Here is a 22622-nt window from a genome sequence, read left to right on the forward strand (position 1 = left end):
TTTGACCTTATACGAGCATATTTTGAGCTGTGTGAGGGCTCATTCGAAAGAGGAAGGTTCAACGCAGCGCGCTTTTCTCATCTCATAAGTCAAAAAAGTCTATTAGAGACAGAAAATGCATTGAAATCTGCGGGATTTTTTCCTAGATTTTTTCTCGACTTTGGGCCATCATATTATTAGTTATTAACATAATCTCGTTAACCTCGTGAGAAAAGCGCGCTGCGTCTATTCTTCCTCTTTCGAATGAGCCCTCACACAGCCCACAATTTGTTCTAATAAGGTCAAACAACGTTTAGTACGAAACCCATATTTTCGACCCAAAATCTAGTAAGATTCTAGTAATTTTCTAGTTACAAATCGAGGGTAGACTAGCCCCTTAAGGCTGCGCCGGACCAAAACTAGTAACTTCAACAGCGCCACTCGAGGTGAACTACGAAGACAGAGAGCAGATTTGTTTCTCGCAGGAAAGACACTGACGGAGAATATGAAACAGCTTGATTTTTTCGATCACGCGGGGAAGCCGCATTTCGCGAAGAAGCAATATTTTTTTATGCTCTTTGTGTTGAAATATTCTCTGCATTCTTACGGGGTCCCGTACAGAGCCCTTTTTTGCAATTTGGCTCTTGGAACTTTATAAACAACAAAAGTGTACGTTTTTATTGAAGAACATTTTTTCTGTACACTTTTTCCAAATGCTCTTTGCGTTGAAATACTCTCTGTATTATTGGGGATTAGCATGCCGAGCTCTTTTTTCGAAAAGGTGTACAGAAAAAATGTTCTTCAATAAAAACGTACACTTTTGTTGTTTATAAAGTTCCAAGAGCCAAATTGCAAAAAAGGGCTCTTTACGGCGATCCGGAATAACACGGACAACATTTCAACGCAAAGAGCATGCAAAAATATTGCTTCTTCGCTTCAGGAAATGTGAAAGAGTTCATCGTTATAATACTGAACAATTCGTATTCCAAGATGGCTGGTTCGTTACGCGCTTTCCGACGTCCCGCCCGCGTGTCGCGCTCCCCGTAGCGGCCTTAGTGCTGCGAGCACTGGTAAGGCAGCCACGGGGAGCGAGACGCGCGGGCGGGCAAGTGGGGGGATCTCTCGAGAATGCCTCCGATCGAGCTACGAAGTGATCATGCCTGGGCTTTTTCTCCGAGCGTAACTGACCTACGACGAATGAAGTAGGACAAGGATAGAGAGATCCTCGTCTCTCCTGCAGGGCTGCGACGGAGAGGGAGATATGTCGCTCGCAGGAGAGACGAAGACGGAGAGATATAACCAAGCAGCTTGATTTTTCGATGAACTTACTACTTTCTGAAGCGCAGAAGCAATATTTTTTTATGCTCTTTGTGCTGAAATACGGAGAGTATTATTGAGGTGTTCCGTACAGTGCCCTTGTTTTGGAAAAATTGTACTAAAAAAATTTTCTTCTATAAAAACGATCGCTGTTATTGTTTATAAATTTTCAAGAGACAAATTGCAAAAAATGGCCTGTGTACGGGACACCAGAATAATACAGAGACTAAGAGCGGCGAGAAGAGGGAGACGGAGAACTTGTATAATGTATAAGGATTGTGTAACGCTAAGGGAAACCAATAAAGTTGTACATAATAGTAATATATATACATATATTCATATATTTACATAAATAAATATAATATTTTGAGATAAGTATATATAATATTGAAGTAAAAAAATTAATTCCTAATAATAATTATTATAAATTTTGCTTTTCTTTTGGAATCGCGGTCGTCTCTTTCGGTACTACGGTCGCGGCCGCTTCTTCTGTGATGGTGGTGGTGGTTGTTGTTGTTGTTGTTGTTGCTGTTGATTTGTATGCTACCGCGCTCTCCGTCATAGCGGTATTGCTATTCTTGTAAAAAAATTGTTTCTGAAATTTTATATTGTATAGGTGTTTGTAGATGTTTAAATTTTAAATACTGTTCAACTTTTGTTGGAAAGATTTTATCGTCAGATTATCGGAAACCCTTGGAAAATCGTGACACTGCAGTTCTTTCACCGAAAAGCTGGTGAAAATTATTTTTCCATGTAAATTATGTTGAAATAATGTAATTTGTTAATTTGATATAAATATGTAGATCGCGAAACTTTGTAATAAGTAAATATTAATATAAATATTTATTTTTAGCATTAATATTTATATGTATATTTGAAACAGTATTTATTTCTATGTTGCGTATATTTGTGCATTTAATAAATATTTAAAAGTAATCAATAATTCAGCAATTTTTCTTATGATTTTAGAACTTCATCAAGGATTTTGTTATACTTCCGTGTGAGTCCGCGTGTTCTATTTGATGTCATTTTATTCAGTATATATTGGCGAACAAAGTGCAAAAAGAATTGAATCTAACTTGATCTGACTCGAAGTTTTATAGCTAATTTAGTTAGAAGGTGATTGAGAATTGTAGCGCTCCATGCACGCCTGTACGTTCGCGTTCGACGGGCCTCCTCTTGAATTCTCGGAACCTCGTCGAAAGAACTGTTTAGATTATAGCCATTTGAAATGTTATGGCTATGCTGCAGATAAGCCTTCGACTAATTGTAAGTCCTCTGGTCCTCGTTCGCTGGCTTTTGACTGCATTCATTGTAACAGTGCGATCGAAGACTACAGAGCGAAATATTCAAAGGCGATTTTATATGCGTATAACGTTTAGTTAAATTTTTTAGTGTAAATTATATTGTGTGTAGTGTATTTTTTTTTAGTTTAAGTATTGTTTTGTGTAGTTTATGTTTAGTGCGTGTTAATTATGCTGTGTTAAGTTTATTATTCGTAAGACTAATTAAATTGGTTGGACTCATCTGGAATCAAACTAATCACCCGACAAAGATTATTCGACATAATGCAGGAGCACAAGGAGAAAAATATTAGTCAGAAATGGAAATGTCTGGAACAATTTTTCAATCAACAAAATTACACAGAAGAAGAGCGTCAAGCATTCAAGCATATTCAATCATCGTGATAGGGAAATATTACTTCAAGAACATTTTTGCAAAACGTTTTTAACAAAAATTAATTGTGAGTATCGTAATTATATATACATACAAAATATTGTTAACCTGTCATATCAACATATTTCATAAATCAGATTTTATATGTGTATTGCCGCTTTAGCAGTGATTATTATAAAAATTACCTACAGCATCAAAAAGTAGAGAAGATTTACGCTTTATAATCGTGAATGTTTCATCACTTTTGGATTATTCTCGGCAAAGTTATGCGAATTTGAAGATTGAGCCAATTTTAAATTAGCTCTGTCCGGCTTTTCCGGCTGTGCGACGCACAGTGGGGTATTTGGCCCGAAAAAGTGGAAAAAATTCTATTTCTAAATTTTTGCGTATGGCATAAAATTTTTGTTGTTTGTTGTAGTTAAACGTCTGAAGAATAAGGCTGCAATATTATTTTTCCTATTTACTGATGAAACTACATCAGCAGATTCAACCGAAGAAAAAACATTATCTGAGGAATGGTAATAATTTAAAATTTTCTTATAATGTATATTTATTTACTAAAAAGTTTCGAGATTCGCATATTTTGCATAAAATAATAATTTACATCATTTCAATATAATTTATGTGCAAAAATAATTCTTTCCAGCTTTTCGGTGCAAATATTCTACTATCGCCACGGTTTTTCATGGGTTCTCGATAATCTGAGGAAAAAATGTTTCTAACAAAAGAGGAACAGTATTCAGTCGTCTACAAATTTCAATATGTAAAAGTTTAAAAAAAAATTTTTTTTCAAAAAATTGAGGTAAGTTTGATTTTTTAAATACTAAAATGTATTTTGGATTTCATAATGTTGTAGCTTATATAATATTATAACCTTGAGCCTATAAATAACGCTACAATAGTTTTTTCCACTTTTTCAGGCCAAATAACCCACTGTGCGACGTGTGCCAACCAGCTCAAGACATATTGCGAAAAAGCAATATTTTTGGATAATTTTGATATTGAAATATTCTCTATCTTTCTGCAGGGTAACGTACAGAGCCCTTTTTTGCAATTTGTCTATTGAAACTTTATAAACAATAATAGCATACGCTTTTATGGAAGAAATTTTTTCAATATTTTATGAAATTGTATTATAATTATAATTTTGAATGTATTTTTTATTATAGGAAGACAGAAGATCCAATAAACTTGTGTAATGAAAAAAAAAAAATAAAAATCGCTGCACGGGGACTCGAAGGCCAGCTCCAGATTGCGATTCATACGCTCGACGGCTCGACAGCCGAATTTCAGTCTCCTTGCCGTAAAGTAAAGCAACGCAACATGGCAACATGGCAAGTGCTAAAAATAGATTGTGGCTGGCACAAGCTGGCACAAGCGCACAAGCAGCGCACACTCTCGAGAGATCCCCCCACATGCCCGCCCGCGCGTCTCGCTCCCCGTGGCTGCCTTTCCAGTGCTCGCAGCACTATGGCCGCTACGGGGAGCGAGACGCGCGGGCGGGACGTCGGAAAGCGCGTAACGAACCAGCCATCTTGGAATACGAATTGTTCAGTATTATAACGATGAACTCTTTCAGACTTCCTGAAGCGAAGAAGCAATATTTTTGGATGCTCTTTGCGTTGAAATGATCTCCGCGTTATTCCGGATCAACGTTCAGAGCCCTTTTTTGCAATTTGTTTCTTAAAATTTTATAAACAATAATAGCGTACGTTTTTATAGAAGACAATTTTTTCAGAACATTTTTTCCAAAAAAGGGCTTTCAACGTTGATCTGGAATAACACGGATAACATGTCAACGCAAAGAGCATCCAAAAATATTACTTCTTCGCTTCAGGAAATGGGAAATAGTTCATCGAAAAATCAAGCTGCTTGGTTATATCTCTGTCTTCGTCTCTCCTGCGAGCGACATATCTCCCTCTCCGTCGCAGCCCTACAGGAGCACGGTTTATACCATGGGTATCTACCGTCGGTGCAAGAATAGCAGGAGACACGACGAAAGCGCTGCGGCGGAAAGTCGGGAAGCGCGACAGCGAAGCAGCCATGATGGCATACGAATTGTTCAGATGAACTCTTTCAGACTTCCTGAAGCGAAGAAGCAATATTTTTGGATGCTCTTTGCGTTGAAATGATCTCCGCGTTATTCCGGATCAACGTTCAGAGCCCTTTTTTGCAATTTGTTTCTTAAAATTTTATAAACAATAATAGCGTACGTTTTTATAGAAGAAAATTTTTTCAGAACATTTTTTCCAAAAAAGGGCTTTCAACGTTGATCTGGAATAACACGGATAACATGTCAACGCAAAGAGCATCCAAAAATATTGCTTCTTCGCTTCAGGAAATGGAAAAGAGTTCATCGAAAAATCAAGCTGTTTTGTTATATCTCTGTCTTTGTCTCTCCTGCGAGCGACTGTTTCCTCTCTGTCTGACTCTGCAGGAGAGACAAGGCATTGTTTATCCTTTTCCCGGAATTTCTTCATTCTGCCGCATCTGTCGCTGAAGTCAGAAAAATTGTCCCTAGTGGGTCTCGCGCACCCTTAAGGGTGCGCGGGACGCAACCTAGCGCCACCATTTACTAGGTGTGTAGAGGCTGTAACTACACGTGCTGGAAAGTGGCGCCTCTATCAGGCTATCGGCGTAGAGGTGAACTACGGATGAAATAGGACAAGGATAGGAGACACGTCGCTCGCAGGAGAGACAAAGACAGAGATATAACCAAGCAGCTTGATTTTTCGATGAACTCTTTTCCATTTCCTGAAGCGAAGAAGCAATATTTTTGGATGCTCTTTGCGTTGACATGTTATCCGTGTTATTCCAGATCAACGTTGAAAGCCCTTTTTCGGAAAAAATGTTCTGAAAAAATTTTCTTCTATAAAAACGTACGCTATTATTGTTTATAAAATTTTAAGAAACAAATTGCAAAAAAGGGCTCTGAACGTTGATCCGGAATAACGCGGAGATCATTTCAACGCAAACAGCATCCAAAAATATTGCTTCTTCGCTTCAGGAAGTCTGAAAGAGTTCATCTGAACAATTCGTATGCCATCATGGCTGCTTCGCTGTCGCGCTTCCCGACTTTCCGCCGCAGCGCTTTCGTCGTGTCTCCTGCTATTCTTGCATCGACGGTAGAAACCCATGGTATAAACCGTGCGTAAACACGCTTTCTCTCTGAGCGTAACTGACCTACGACGAATGAAGTAGGACAAGGATAGAGAGATCCTCGTCTCTCCTGCAGGGCTGCGACGGAGAGGGAGATATGTCGCTCGGAGGAGAGACAAAGACAGAGATATAACCAAGCAGCTTAATTTTTCGATGAACTCTTTCCCATTTCCTGAAGCGAAAAAGCAATATCTTTGGATGCTCTTTGCGTTGACATGTTCTCCGTGTTATTCCGCATCGCCGTAAAAAGCCCTTTTTTGGAAAAAATGTTCTGAAAAAATGTTCTTCCATCAAACGCTATTATTGTTTAAAAAATTTCAAGAAACAAATTGCAAAAAAGGGCTCTTTACGGCGATCCGGAATAACACGGACAACATTTCAACGCAAAGAGCATGCAAAAATATTGCTTCTTCGCTTCAGGAAATGTGAAAGAGTTCATCGTTATAATACTGAACAATTCGTATTCCAAGATGGCTGGTTCGTTACGCGCTTTCCGACGTCCCGCCCGCGTGTCTCGCTCCCCGTAGCGGCCTTAGTGCTGCGAGCACTGGTATGGCAGCCACGGGGAGCGAGACGCGCGGGCGGGCAAGTGGGGGGATCTCTCGAGAATGCCTCCGATCGAGCTACGAAGTGATCATGCCTGGGCTTTTTCTCCGAGCGTAACTGACCTACGACGAATGAAGTAGGACAAGGATAGAGAGATCCTCGTCTCTCCTGCAGGGCTGCGACGGAGAGGGAGATATGTCGCTCGCAGGAGAGACGAAGACGGAGAGATATAACCAAGCAGCTTGATTTTTCGATGAACTTACTACTTTCTGAAGCGCAGAAGCAATTTTTTTTTATGCTCTTTGTGCTGAAATACGGAGAGTATTATTGAGGTGTTCCGTACAGTGCCCTTGTTTTGGAAAAATTGTACTAAAAAAATTTTCTTCTATAAAAACGATCGCTGTTATTGTTTATAAATTTTCAAGAGACAAATTGCAAAAAATGGCCTGTGTACGGGACACCAGAATAATACAGAGACTAAGAGCGGCGAGAAGAGGGAGACGGAGAACTTGTATAATGTATAAGGATTGTGTAACGCTAAGGGAAACCAATAAAGTTGTACATAATAGTAATATATATACATATATTCATGTATTTACATAAATAAATATAATATTTTGAGATAAGTATATATAATATTGAAGTAAAAAAATTAATTCCTAATAATAATTATTATAAATTTTGCTTTTCTTTTGGAATCGCGGTCGTCTCTTTCGGTACTACGGTCGCGGCCGCTTCTTCTGTGATGGTGGTGGTGGTTGTTGTTGTTGTTGTTGTTGCTGTTGATTTGTATGCTACCGCGCTCTCCGTCATATAGCGGTATTGCTATTCTTGTAAAAAAATTGTTTCTGAAATTTTATATTGTATAGGTGTTTGTAGATGTTTAAATTTTAAATACTGTTCAACTTTTGTTGGAAAGATTTTATCGTCAGATTATCGGAAAACCTTGGAAAATCGTGACACTGCAGTTCTTTCACCGAAAAGCTGGTGAAAATTATTTTTCCATGTAAATTATGTTGAAATAATGTAATTTGTTAATTTGATATAAATATGTAAATATAATATAAAATAAGTAAATATTAATATAAATATTTATTTTTAGCATTAATATTTATATGTATATTTGAAACAGTATTTATTTCTATGTTGCGTATATTTGTGCATTTAATAAATATTTAAAAGTAATCAATAATTCAGCAATTTTTCTTATGATTTTAGAACTTCATCAAGGATTTTGTTATACTTCCGTGTGAGTCCGCGTGTTCTATTTGATGTCATTTTATTCAGTATATATTGGCGAACAAAGTGCAAAAAGAATTGAATCTAACTTGATCTGACTCGAAGTTTTATAGCTAATTTAGTTAGAAGGTGATTGAGAATTGTAGCGCTCCATGCACGCCTGTACGTTCGCGTTCGACGGGCCTCCTCTTGAATTCTCGGAACCTCGTCGAAAGAACTGTTTAGATTATAGCCATTTGAAATGTTATGGCTATGCTGCAGATAAGCCTTCGACTAATTGTAAGTCCTCTGGTCCTCGTTCGCTGGCTTTTGACTGCATTCATTGTAACAGTGCGATCGAAGACTACAGAGCGAAATATTCAAAGGCGATTTTATATGCGTATAACGTTTAGTTAAATTTTTTAGTGTAAATTATATTGTGTGTAGTGTATTTTTTTTTAGTTTAAGTATTGTTTTGTGTAGTTTATGTTTAGTGCGTGTTAATTATGCTGTGTTAAGTTTATTATTCGTAAGACTAATTAAATTGGTTGGACTCATCTGGAATCAAACTAATCACCCGACAAAGATTATTCGACATAATGCAGGAGCACAAAGAGAAAAATATTAGTCAGAAATGGAAATGTCTGGAACAATTTTTCAATCAACAAAATTACACAGAAGAAGAGCGTCAAGCATTGAAGCATATTCAATCATCGTGATAGGGAAATATTACTTCAAGAACATTTTTGCAAAACGTTTTTAACAAAAATTAATTGTGAGTATCGTAATTATATATACATACAAAATATTGTTAACCTGTCATATCAACATATTTCATCAATCAGATTTTATATGTGTATTGCCGCTTTAGCAGTGATTATTATAAAAATTACCTACAGCATCAAAAAGTAGAGAAGATTTACGCTTTATAATCGTGGATGTTTCATCACTTTTGGATTATTCTCGGCAAAGTTATGCGAATTTGAAGATTGAGCCAATTTTAAATTAGCTCTGTCCGGCTTTTCCGGCTGTGCGACGCACAGTGGGGTATTTGGCCCGAAAAAGTGGAAAAAATTCTATTTCTAAATTTTTGCGTATGGCATAAAATTTTTGTTGTTTGTTGTAGTTAAACGTCTGAAGAATAAGGCTGCAATATTATTTTTCCTATTTACTGATGAAACTACATCAGCAGATTCAACCGAAGAAAAAACATTATCTGAGGAATGGTAATAATTTAAAATTTTCTTATAATGTATATTTATTTACTAAAAAGTTTCGAGATTCGCATATTTTGCATAAAATAATAATTTACATCATTTCAATATAATTTATGTGCAAAAATAATTCTTTTCAGCTTTTCGGTGCAAATATTCTACTATCGCCACGGTTTTTCATGGGTTCTCGATAATCTGAGGAAAAAATGTTTCTAACAAAAGAGGAACAGTATTCAGTCGTCTACAAATTTCAATATGTAAAAGTTTAAAAAAAATTTTTTTTTCAAAAAATTGAGGTAAGTTTGATTTTTTAAATACTAAAATGTATTTTGGATTTCATAATGTTGTAGCTTATATAATATTATAACCTTGAGCCTATAAATAACGCTACAATAGTTTTTTCCACTTTTTCAGGCCAAATAACCCACTGTGCGACGTGTGCCAACCAGCTCAAGACATATTGAGAAAAAGCAATATTTTTGGATAATTTTGATATTGAAATATTCTCTATCTTTCTGCAGGGTAACGTACAGAGCCCTTTTTTGAAATTTGTCTATTGAAACTTTATAAACAATAATAGCATACGCTTTTATGGAAGAAATTTTTTCAATATTTTATGAAATTGTATTATAATTATAATTTTGAATGTATTTTTTATTATAGGAAGACAGAAGATCAAATAAACTTGTGTAATGAAAAAAAAAAAATAAAAATCGCTGCACGGGGACTCGAAGGCCAGCTCCAGATTGCGATTCATACGCTCGACGGCTCGACAGCCGAATTTCAGTCTCGTTGCCGTAAAGTAAAGCAACGCAACATGGCAACATGGCAAGTGCTAAAAATAGATTGTGGCTGGCACAAGCTGGCACAAGCGCACAAGCAGCGCACACTCTCGAGAGATCCCCCCACATGCCCGCCCGCGCGTCTCGCTCCCCGTGGCTGCCATACCAGTGCTCGCAGCACTATGTCCGCTACGGAGAGCGAGACGCGCGGGCGGGACGTCGGAAAGCGCGTAACGAACCAGCCATCTTGGAATACGAATTGTTCAGTATTATAACGATGAACTCTTTCACATTTCCTGAAGCGAAGAAGCAATATTTTTGGATGCTCTTTGCGTTGAAATGATCTCGGTGTTATTCCGGATCAACGTATAGATCCTTCTTTTTGCAGTTTCTTGAAATTTTATAAACAATAGTAGCGTACGTTTTTGTAGAAGAAAATTTTTTCAGAAAATTTTTTCCAAAAAAGGGCTCTCAACGTTGATCCGGAATAACACGGAGAACATGTCAACGCAAAGAGCATCCAAAAATATTACTTCTTCGCTTCAGGAAATGGGAAATAGTTCATCGAAAAATCAAGCTGCTTGGTTATATCTCTGTCTTCGTCTCTCCTGCGAGCGACATATCTCCCTCTCCGTCGCAGCCCTACAGGAGCACGGTTTATACCATGGGTATCTACCGTCGATGCAAGAATAGCAGGAGACACGACGAAAGCGCTGCGGCGGAAAGTCGGGAAGCGCGACAGCGAAGCAGCCATGATGGCATACGAATTGTTCAGATGAACTCTTTCAGACTTCCTGAAGCGAAGAAGCAATATTTTTGGATGCTGTTTGCGTTGAAATGATCTCCGCGTTATTCCGGATCAACGTTCAGAGCCCTTTTTTGCAATTTGTTTCTTAAAATTTTATAAACAATAATAGCGTACGTTTTTATAGAAGAAAATTTTTTCAGAACATTTTTTCCAAAAAAGGGCTTTCAACGTTGATCCGGAATAACACGGAGAACATGTCAACGCAAAGAGCATCCAAAAATATTACTTCTTCGCTTCAGGAAATGGGAAATAGTTCATCGAAAAATCAAGCTGCTTGGTTATATCTCTGTCTTCGTCTCTCCTGCGAGCGATATATCTCCCTCTCCGTCGCAGCCCTACAGGAGCACGGTTTATACCATGGGTATCTACCGTCGGTGCAAGAATAGCAGGAGACACGACGAAAGCGCTGCGGCGGAAAGTCGGGAAGCGCGACAGCGAAGCAGCCATGATGGCATACGAATTGTTCAGATGAACTCTTTCAGACTTCCTGAAGCGAAGAAGCAATATTTTTGGATGCTGTTTGCGTTGAAATGATCTCCGCGTTATTCCGGATCAACGTTCAGAGCCCTTTTTTGCAATTTGTTTCTTAAAATTTTATAAACAATAATAGCGTACGTTTTTATAGAAGAAAATTTTTTCAGAACATTTTTTCCAAAAAAGGGCTTTCAACGTTGATCTGGAATAACACGGATAACATGTCAACGCAAAGAGCATCCAAAAATATTGCTTCTTCGCTTCAGGAAATGGAAAAGAGTTCATCGAAAAATCAAGCTGTTTTGTTATATCTCTGTCTTTGTCTCTCCTGCGAGCGACTGTTTCCTCTCTGTCTGACTCTGCAGGAGAGACAAGGCATTGTTTATCCTTTTCCCGGAATTTCTTCATTCTGCCGCATCTGTCGCTGAAGTCAGAAAAATTGTCCCTAGTGGGTCTCGCGCACCCTTAAGGGTGCGCGAGACGCAACCTAGCGCCACCATTTATTAGGTGTGTAGAGGCTGTAACTACACGTGCTGGAAAGTGGCGCCTCTATCAGGCTATCGGCGTAGAGGTGAACTACGGATGAAATAGGACAAGGATAGGAGACACGTCGCTCGCAGGAGAGACAAAGACAGAGATATAACCAAGCAGCTTGATTTTTCGATGAACTCTTTCCCATTTCCTGAAGCGAAGAAGCAATATTTTTGGATGCTCTTTGCGTTGACATGTTATCCGTGTTATTCCAGATCAACGTTGAAAGCCCTTTTTTGGAAAAAATGTTCTGAAAAAATTTTCTTCTATAAAAACGTACGCTATTATTGTTTATAAAATTTCAAGAAACAAATTGCAAAAAAGGGCTCTGAACGTTGATCCGGAATAACGCGGAGATCATTTCAACGCAAACAGCATCCAAAAATATTGCTTCTTCGCTTCAGGAAGTCTGAAAGAGTTCATCTGAACAATTCGTATGCCATCATGGCTGCTTCGCTGTCGCGCTTCCCGACTTTCCGCCGCAGCGCTTTCGTCGTGTCTCCTGCTATTCTTGCATCGACGGTAGAAACCCATGGTATAAACCGTGCGTAAACACGCTTTCTCTCTGAGCGTAACTGACCTACGACGAATGAAGTAGGACAAGGATAGAGAGATCCTCGTCTCTCCTGCAGGGCTGCGACGGAGAGGGAGATATGTCGGTCGGAGGAGAGGCAAAGACGGAGAGATATAACCAAGCAGCTTGATTTTTCGATGAACTCTTTCCCATTTCCTGAAGCGAAAAAGCAATATCTTTGGATGCTCTTTGCGTTGACATGTTCTCCGTGTTATTCCGCATCGCCGTAAAAAGCCCTTTTTTGGAAAAAATGTTCTGAAAAAATGTTCTTCCATCAAACGCTATTATTGTTTAAAAAATTTCAAGAAACAAATTGCAAAAAAGGGCTCTTTACGGCGATCCGGAATAACACGGACAACATTTCAACGCAAAGAGCATGCAAAAATATTGCTTCTTCGCTTCAGGAAATGTGAAAGAGTTCATCGTTATAATACTGAACAATTCGTATTCCAAGATGGCTGGTTCGTTACGCGCTTTCCGACGTCCCGCCCGCGTGTCTCGCTCCCCGTAGCGGCCGTAGTGCTGCGAGCACTGGTAAGGCAGCCACGGGGAGCGAGACGCGCGAGCGGGCAAGTGGGGGGATCTCTCGAGAATGCCTCCGATCGAGCTACGAAGTGATCATGCCTGGGCTTTTTCTCCGAGCGTAACTGACCTACGACGAATGAAGTAGGACAAGGATAGAGAGATCCTCGTCTCTCCTGCAGGGCTGCGACGGAGAGGGAGATATGTCGCTCGCAGGAGAGACGAAGACGGAGAGATATAACCAAGCAGCTTGATTTTTCGATGAACTTACTACTTTCTGAAGCGCAGAAGCAATATTTTTTTATGCTCTTTGTGCTGAAATACGGAGAGTATTATTGAGGTGTTCCGTACAGTGCCCTTGTTTTGGAAAAATTGTACTAAAAAAATTTTCTTCTATAAAAACGATCGCTGTTATTGTTTATAAATTTTCAAGAGACAAATTGCAAAAAATGGCCTGTGTACGGGACACCAGAATAATACAGAGACTAAGAGCGGCGAGAAGAGGGAGACGGAGAACTTGTATAATGTATAAGGATTGTGTAACGCTAAGGGAAACCAATAAAGTTGTACATAATAGTAATATATATACATATATTCATATATTTACATAAATAAATATAATATTTTGAGATAAGTATATATAATATTGAAGTAAAAAAATTAATTCCTAATAATAATTATTATAAATTTTGCTTTTCTTTTGGAATCGCGGTCGTCTCTTTCGGTACTACGGTCGCGGCCGCTTCTTCTGTGATGGTGGTGGTGGTGGTTGTTGTTGTTGTTGCTGTTGCTACTACAACTGTTGCACCTGCCTTAGCTTCCGCGGCGGGTCTCGAGTAACCGGTAACGACGTCGCTTTCGCAGCCGTCGCAGTTCTCGCTGGAAATGATATAATAATAGGATAACATATTATAGTTTGTGTTGAAAAATTCTCTGTATTAATACGGGGGGTCCCGTAAAGAGCCATTTTTGGGAAAATTGTACCGAAAAAATTTCTTCCATAAAAACGTACGCTATTATTGTTTATAAAGTTTCGGGACCCCTAGCAATACGGAGAATATTTCAACTCCAAAATTATCAAAAAATGTTGCTTCCTTGCTTCAGGAAAAATAGTTTTCTCCAGCTTTTCGGTGGAAGAACTTCGTTCTCACGATTTGAAGAAAAATCTTTCGAACAAAAGTTGAACAGTATTTAAACATCTACAAACTTCTATGTACATACACGGTGTCCCAAAAGAATAAAACTAACTTGTTTTTTCTCATAGAATAAGTTGATATAATAAAAATATTATGTTTCCATTTAAAAAAGTGAACTTAATCTTAAAATGACCTTCGACACGTCAAATAAAATATTTAAAAAATACATCTTTCTATAGAGCTTTGAAACCCATACAAATTTCATTGGAAGTATTTTTTTCTAAATACGATGGATAAAGAGATATCTCGTGTAACAGAAAATTTGGGACACCGTGTATATGCACATAAGTTTGTAGATGTTTAAATACTGTTCAACTTTTGTTGGAAAGATTTTTCCGTCAGATTATCGGAAAACCTTGGAAAATCGTGAGAACGCAGTTCTTCCACCGAAAAGTTGGAGAAAATTATTTTTCCATGTTAATTATGTTGAAATAATGTCATTCATTATACTAAATATGTAAATCGCGAAACTTTGTAATAAGTTAATGCGAACGCATTACCGAATTTTTTTTTTTTTATTTTTTCTTTTTGTTTTTTTAAGGATGAAGGGGAAAAATACATTTAAGTACACCCCAGAAGGGGGTAGTGTGGGACTCAGGAGATCAAAACGGACGGATCTCCCACTACCCACTAAAAAACCTTCTTCACCCGGGACACTCAATGCAGTGTCCCTCTAATCGAAAAGTTTATTCAACGGTATATCTATTTATTTAACCGTTCAATTAAACTTTTCTTCTTTTAGCCGCTTCCTGTGCTTCAATTACGTACTGTGGTTCCCGATAATCTTTTCGTCTTTTCTTTCTGCTATCAACTATTTCGGGAATCAAGCAGTCTTCATAAAAGCGTTGGAGCGGTTGTAACATTTTCTCCTTCCAAAACTCATCGTCACGCTCAACAGTCGTGTGCTTAATTCCAAAAGGCGTCCAGACTGCAAAGATGCAATATTGTCTTTGCGTCACGTGCAATTGCCCTTGTACTTGGAAATAGTACATGTGTTTTACGTTTAAACGACTGTCGTCACGTCTGTCGAAAATGTTACTGACACTTGGAACATTTCGCATAATTGCTTCATTAGGAGTCATATGGCGCGCCGCATAAGGGCATTTAATTTCAACGATGGTATCGTCTGAATAGGTGCCATCAGGCGTCGCGCCAAGATATGGGAATTCCTCATCAATGAATAATCCACAATCCTGGATTTCTATTTTCTTAACGATCTCCAATTCTTCACGTGCCACTTTCTCTTTATCTTTACCCCACTGAACAGGAGCACAATCTGTTAGCTCAGGAGGGTGAAGAATATCTCCAGTCAGGCGTTTGCGCGAAGTTGTATCCCTCAGGGAACAAACTTTTCCGAAATTTGAAGCAGTCAGCAGTACTTTACGTACAGCATGCCACATCGGGTCTTCATGCTGACCCCGCGAAAGATGCTCGAATACTTCGCGATGCTGGTGGTTATGTTCTAGCTTTCGATAATGATCGGCTTTCAGCCCTTCGTAAACTTCAGGAGTAACATCCGACTTTTCCGCGTTCGGACCATAATCTTTATCAGGTCCACGACTCCGGTCAGAATATCTCGATTTACGACGAGCGAGACCCGATTCTTTTGCTGCACGCAAACGTTCATTCCGTTTTGCCTGTCCGGCAATATTTTTTTTTTCCAGCACGGTTGCACGTGCTGGGGGCTCTTTACCTAATGCGTTACAAGCCTTACTTATCGGTGCGGAACTATTGGTTTGCACGACTGATGCTTGTACACGCGTTTGGTAAGAGCCTCTTTGCGCTAAATTTGTACGTTTCCCGCCGATGAGTTTGCAAATAATGGCATTACGACTTTCAACAATATTGCTGGTTAAATTGTGTAGCAAACTCGCCGCATTTGCTTTCATGCGTTGCATTATATATTGTAATTTGCCATATATCCCTGCCTCTTGTAATTTGGGGACAAGATTTGCCTCGTTTGCTTTCGGAACTCCGTTACAAAAATACGAGGCACAATCTTTATGTTCCCCAAATATATGGCTGGGTACATTGTCTAAATCTCTAATCAAACCAGCAATTTTGTCTTTCCATTCTACATTGCTCTCTCGGTGAAACGTAGCAGCCATAGTAATAGCGTTTCGAAATTTCATTACGCTGTTCCTAACGGCTTTTTTCTCTTTCGAGAATTTACGAGCACCATAATTACCCGCTTCGTTTACTTTTTTTGACACATTGCGGAGAAGATGATTTTTACATTCTACCTTCTCTACTATAAGAATGCCCGCGTATGGTGGGAAATCAGTCAATCTTTTCTGAACACTACTGTCACCATCGCCAACGTATTTACTATACATCAACCCATGCATTTCTATACTACATTCGAAGCCTTCGAGGATGATGTCACTTTCCATACTCGAGGAGCTCTGATTGACTCCCCAGTTCTTATAACATACATGTTCTTTTGGCGTCGTACCATTATTTGCTGCTCTTGCACAGATACAGCAATATTTGTTACGTACACTAAAGAACAATATTAGTCCCGTATGGGCCCCTATGATAAGAGCCGTTCCGGCTGGAGAATTGAAACTACTATAAGATCTCTTCATCCATGAACCGTCTACTCGCACAGGTATATGCGGAATACCGTTAATGACATCACCTCTCTGTATTGCTAATTGTCTTTCCGCTTCGCCAGCCGCTCGCATTTCTGCTTCTGCGGCACGTGCGAAAGCTTCGGACACTTTCTTTTCATACGCCCCATACGTTTTACCAGACATGAATTTAACATCCATAGCAGCCATAAGTTGATCTAACTGCGCGTGACCGGTCCCTGTCAATATAGCACCAATAATGGCACCTGTATTGACATCCAATATTTTGTCATCTGTCGGTTCGTTCCAGAAACTACTTTGGAAATGACACATGCGACATTCGACAAAAAATTGAGTCTTCAGACCGTGACGAATCGCTTTCGTTATAACAAGCTGATCGAACTGGCAAAGGCAATGGGCGTTTAGTTTTTGCAATTCTTTAAAAATATGCTCAACGCTCGCGATGCTTCGTCCAGACATGTCGGCAGAACGTAAACGATCTGCGTCGATGTTCGCATCTTCGTGCAAAACGATATTTTGGATATCGTCATCCGTATCGTTTTGCATTTCCGATGATGTCCCTTGTATTAAACATGCATCTACAATATTCCCATCATCGTGCAAAACGATATTTTCGATATCATCGTCCGTATCGTATTGCATTTCCGATGATGTCCCTTGTACTAAACATGCATCTACAATATTCCCATCATCGTGCAAAACGATATTTTCGATATCATCGTCCGTATCGTATTGCATTTCCGATGATGTCCCTTGTACTAAACATGCATCTACAATATTCCCATCATCGTGCAAAACGATATTTTCGATATCATCGTCCGTATCGTATTGCATTTCCGATGATGTCCCTTGTACTAAACATGCATCTACAATATTCCCATCATCGTGCAAAACGATATTTTCGATATCATCGTCCGTATCGTATTGCATTTCCGATGATGTCCCTTGTACTAAACATGCATCTACAATATTCCCATCATCGTGCAAAACGATATTTTCGATATCATCGTCCGTATCGTATTGCATTTCCGATGATGTCCCTTGTACTAAACATGCATCTACAATATTCCCATCATCGTGCAAAACGATATTTTCGATATCATCGTCCGTATCGTATTGCATTTCCGATGATGTCCCTTGTACTAAACATGCATCTACAATATTCCCATCATCGTGCAAAACGATATTTTCGATATCATCGTCCGTATCGTATTGCATTTCCGATGATGTCCCTTGTACTAAACATGCATCTACAATAGTTGCAGGCAACGTAGCAGATACTGATTCTAATGTGAACGCATTATTATGCGGTACATCTCCTTCATCCTCGGAAACATGCGTTGCTGAACTTGCATTTTTTACAATGCTTTGTTCGTTCATTGCAACGCATGTATCGGCAGATAAATCAGAGGTGCTTGGAAATGATGTAAGCACATCTCCTTCATCCTCGGACACATGCGTTGCTGAACTTGCATTTTTTACAATGCTTTGTTCGTTCATTGCAACGCATGTATCGGCAGATAAATCAGATGTGCTTGCAAATGACGTAAGCACATCTCCTTCATCCTCGGACACATGCGTTGCTGAACTTGCATTTTTTACAATGCTTTGTTCGTTTATTGCAACGCATGTATCGGCAGATAAATCAGATGTGCTTGCAAATGACGTAAGCACATCAGTATTTGTATCTACTACGTGACGCTGCCCTTCATTTAAATGATTGGACGTACCTGTTGCGTCGTTTGTGGAAGCATTATGCAGCTTCAAGCGTCGCAAGGCCGCCATCCTGTTCTTTATGGACTTTCCTTCTCGGCATCCTTTATTCCTAGTCATCGTGCACTTTCGTCTTTACACTTTTTGCACGATATTATATAAAGATTGCACTCAACACCTTTTACGATAAGTAAAAAAATAAAAATAAAACTAAAAATAAAAATAAAAATAGAAATAATAATAAAACTAAAAACAATAATAATTAATATTATTATAGAACGTTCAACAATTATTGTTGAACGCGCGCACGCGGAACCGACTTGTCGAATCGATTGTTCGGTTCCAACTAAACGCATTCGTGTCAAGCTGTGAAACATCGAAACATCTCGATGAGCGAAACAGAAGACGGTGGAAGAGGGAGAGGTCAATCGAGAGCGAACGTAGAGAAGGACAGCATGTAAACACGGATCGCTCGGCCGATACGTGTAGATGTAAATAAACATCCTATGTACATAGTTACACAAAATATTTTATTTTATATTTTATTTTTTTTTTTTTCTAATAATTATATGATTTGATATGATTTAATATTCCCTTATGCCGTGCATAGAAAGTAGTATAATATATAGTTTCTAATTATTGTTATAACTTTTTCTTAAATGTTAAGATTAAATTGAATGTTATTTAAATATTGATTACGAAAATCGATTTTAAATGGTCCCTGCCTTTCTAGAACATAAAAAAGTATAGTTAACATTACAGTTAACTATACCACTTACTACTACTAATTTGTAATAAGTTTTTAAGAGAAACAAGTTCAAATGGCCAAACGGCTGATAAACCATGCGGCTAACAGAAGGGTGAGGGGGAAAACAATCCCACAGTGGCTATAAGTTTTGCCAACAACACGCGGTGAACCAGGCGCGGTCACTCACCCAAGTGCTGATCACGCTTGACGTCGCGCCGTTTGACCGGTGATCGCACGAGGACCTTTCTTTTTTTTTTTTTTTAAACATGTTTATTGGTTAAATTAGTACAGTCTTATGATTAGTATCAATAAACATTAAAAAACTACTATACATTATTGTGAGTGGTACCTAGTTGCTCGCTCGCTTGCGAGTCTCCTAGGTCTACTTTCGAGGACCTTTCTTTCTTTTGAGGCAATGGCACCTCGCCGCTATGACTTGTCATAGCTTGATAATATGTATAGGGGGCTTGTATTTAGCGCGCTAGAAGCGACACACAGTGTTCCAAAACGCCGAAGAACTGGCCATAGGATCATTTTTCGAAGTCAAGAATTTTGATGATGTGAAAATTAGCTTCAACAGAGTTCAAAGAATTTACCATACGCTGTTCTTCGTTGCGTTCTAAACTTTCATCGTCGATTAAACCACTAAATACAGTTGAAATTATATCGTGTTTGGCGTAATTTTAATCAAAGAAATGCCAGAAATAAGTTAGTGAAAGTCCCATAAAAAAATACTGAAAATTAACAACTTTCAACATAAATGTTGTCACTCTATAACTTCCATGTGAAATCTGCATTTCTTCTATTTTTTTGAGATTTTTGATTTTTTACGAGCAGGATTTTCACTGTAAAAATCTGAAACCGATTGCAAATATGTAATTGAAATTGTTGAAAAAATACTAAAATTAGCATTTTCAACTTTTTTATGTGGGCCTATATTTAAAATTTAAAAAATACGTTTTGTCGATCTGTGTCAATTATATGCACTGTGAAAGTTTCATCGAAATAGGTTGAGTCGGGAAAAACGACAGATATTGAAAGATGTAACAACCCTTAGTGTTACAGATTTTTTCCAATTTGATAGAGATATGTTGGAATATCTGCAAAACTAAGTCGAGTGTTGAAGGATACTAAGAGTGTCCCGGAATATTTTAACGGTCCTCGGGTCATTGTCATTGACTTCGGTCAGAAGTGGAAGGCCTGCAACCTTCAAATACAAAGAGGCCCTGAGTAATAAATTAAAGGACTTCCCACATCTGTTTTTCCGAGTGGACCCAACAAGGGGTTTTTCTTTCCCCTAAAACTTTCTCTGTAACTTCACTTCAGTTTCGGCTCTCATCTGGCGACACTGAAAATTCAGTTGTTCTTCGACAGTCGACCAGTACACATCGTTGGTCGAGATGGATTACAACTATCCACAATGTAAGTTATTTTCTGTATATATTTTCTAGAGAAGAAATATAAGTGTGTAGGGTAAACTGTAATATTGCTGGCACTGTAGTAGTTATTGGCACTTTTGATTCAAAACGGCAAATATTAAAAATTCCCTGGTATAGAAAATCATTTTATATTGCTTCTTATTTATGTTTCAAAGCAACGTTGTAAGTTTTCATAAGAGAGTATATATTTTGTAATACAAGATTTATGGCTCGTAAAACTGTTTGATTTTGCTGAAAAATCTCTATTGGCTTATAATAATAGCAAGTTTAGCTCGCTTCAAAAAAAGATAAAAAGATTTTTACTACGATTTTGTATTAGGTTGCCAATCATTCTACAGTTTACCCTATATACTATTTATATACTAATAATCCAACATCAAATTTGTTTCCTAATTACTGTTGGGTGGTTCTCATAGAGTTTTTTGCGCTGATTCCGAACCTGTCCTTGATTTTTCTTCTACACGCATAATTGTTGAGAAACATGACTTAAAAAAGGTATCATATTTTTTAAGTTTAAACAAATATTGTGGTGTTATTATAAAAGATATTAAATTGTTCTTTACAGCAAAAGATTTTGTAGACTTTCCCGAATACAGTGATACCCAATATTAATACAGTATGATTGTTTAAACATGTTTACAAAATATGATTATTTTTCAAAGTCACGTTTCTCAAAAACTGTGCGTACAGGAAAAAAATTGAAAACAGCTTCGGAATCAGCGAAAAAACTCTATAAGAACCACCCAACAGTAATTAGGAAACATTAAAAAAGTTGAAATTTGTCGGACAGTGTAATCATTGAATTTTATTTGTTTCATTTGCAGTGCCAATTGTATTGTTGGAGAGGCGCGTGGCATTTTTGCCACCACCGCAGCCGTATCCGCCACCACCGCAGCCGTATCCGCCACCGCAGCCGTATCCGCCACCGCCTCCGCCAACGCCACCGCCGTCGCCTCCGCCGCCGGTAGCTGATTGGCCACCACTGCTGCCGCCACAAAATATGGTCAGTTAAAAAAAAATTGCAATACAATGTTGCTTGCATTCATTGTATTTATGTTTGAACTGTGCCGGTGCTTCGGCCACGCGATCCGTATTTGCATGTTATCCTTCTCTACGTTCGGCTTTTCTTTGAACTCCCGGCGTGGTCGACGCAGTCATAAAAAAATAATGTCGGCGATCACTACCTGTGTAGAACACAGTAGTTTCCCAAAAAAACGTACATTTCATGTTCGAGCCTGCATTTAAAATTTTAACCTCTTACGACATTTCCAGCAAGAACGGCGACGGGAGCTCCGCCGCAACCGCCGCCTTGAGGCCCGCAACCGCCTCCTTGAGGCACAAAACGAGGTGCGGCGGCTGCAGCAGTTGCTGCACCAGCAACAGCAGCAGCAGCCGCAGCAACAACAGCAGCCGCAGCAACAACAGCAGCCGCAGCAACAACAGCAGCCGCAACAACAACAGCAGCCGCAACAACAACAGCAGCAGCTACAGCAGCAGCAACAACAACAGCAGCAGCTACAGCAGCAGCAGGGGGTGGACCGGCGTGGCCGCGGCCGTGGCCGTGGTACCGGACGAGGCCGTGTTACTGGACGAGGCCGTGGTACCGGACGAGGCCGTGGTACCGGACGAGGCCGTGGTACCGGACGAGGCGGCCGCGGAGGCGTAGGCGGCCAGGGAAAAAAAAAAATTTATAATATAAATTATTATAATTGTCATCACTGAATTTGCTCATTAAAGTTTTATAAAAAAATTATTGTTACAATTATAATTACGCTCCTCGCGCATCCCCATCCTTTCAATTGTACCCTCCCTTCACTCTTCAACCCTCCTAATCTAATCCTCCCCTCCTCCCTCATCATCGAACACTTCCCACATTCTTACTTGCCATCCACATTCTTCATCGACCCTCATGCACTCTTCCCATATACAGCATCTCCCTGTCCGTCGCAGCCCTGCAGGAGAGACGAGGATCTCTCTATCCTTGTCCTACTTCATTCGTCGTAGGTCAGTTACGCTCGGAGAAAAAGCCCAGGCATGATCACTTCGTAGCTCGATCGGAGGCATTCTCGAGAGATCCCCCCACTTGCCCGCCCGCGCGTCCCGCTCCCCGTGGCAGCCGTATCACTGCTCG

The 22622-nt window shown here is 39.1% G+C and overlaps 2 protein-coding genes and 1 long non-coding RNA gene across 5 annotated transcripts; 2 read left to right on the forward strand and 1 right to left on the reverse strand.

The window, feature by feature from the left end:
• Positions 1 to 1054: 1054 nt before the first annotated feature.
• LOC143219550 (uncharacterized) lies at positions 1055 to 10053 on the forward strand. 3 transcript variants are annotated; one of them, XR_013011380.1, is made up of 10 exons: positions 1055 to 2665; positions 2749 to 3040; positions 3392 to 3491; positions 3620 to 3775; positions 3894 to 4001; positions 4143 to 8671; positions 9023 to 9122; positions 9251 to 9406; positions 9525 to 9632; positions 9774 to 10053. It is a non-coding gene; the product is annotated as an uncharacterized LOC143219550 (long non-coding RNA). The 3 variants fall into 3 exon arrangements; XR_013011381.1 differs by having other exon boundaries at positions 1055 to 2565; XR_013011379.1 differs by having other exon boundaries at positions 1055 to 3040.
• Positions 10054 to 12850: 2797 nt separating this feature from the next.
• Positions 12851 to 20243, reverse strand: LOC143219551 (uncharacterized). The gene has a single exon (XM_076445482.1). The coding sequence runs from the start codon at positions 18422 to 18424 to the stop codon at positions 14720 to 14722; it is 3705 nt and encodes a 1234-aa protein (XP_076301597.1). The 5' UTR covers positions 18425 to 20243; the 3' UTR covers positions 12851 to 14719.
• A 90-nt stretch (positions 20244 to 20333) lies between these two features.
• On the forward strand, positions 20334 to 22594 carry LOC143219552 (uncharacterized). The gene is made up of 3 exons (XM_076445483.1): positions 20334 to 20474; positions 21316 to 21494; positions 21764 to 22594. The coding sequence occupies exons 1-3, from the start codon at positions 20453 to 20455 to the stop codon at positions 22211 to 22213; spliced, it is 651 nt and encodes a 216-aa protein (XP_076301598.1). The 5' UTR covers positions 20334 to 20452; the 3' UTR covers positions 22214 to 22594.
• The last annotated feature ends 28 nt before the right edge of the window (positions 22595 to 22622 follow it).

This window comes from Lasioglossum baleicum, unplaced genomic scaffold (genome assembly GCF_051020765.1).
Source record: "Lasioglossum baleicum unplaced genomic scaffold, iyLasBale1 scaffold0055, whole genome shotgun sequence".
NCBI lineage: Eukaryota > Metazoa > Arthropoda > Insecta > Hymenoptera > Halictidae > Lasioglossum > Lasioglossum baleicum.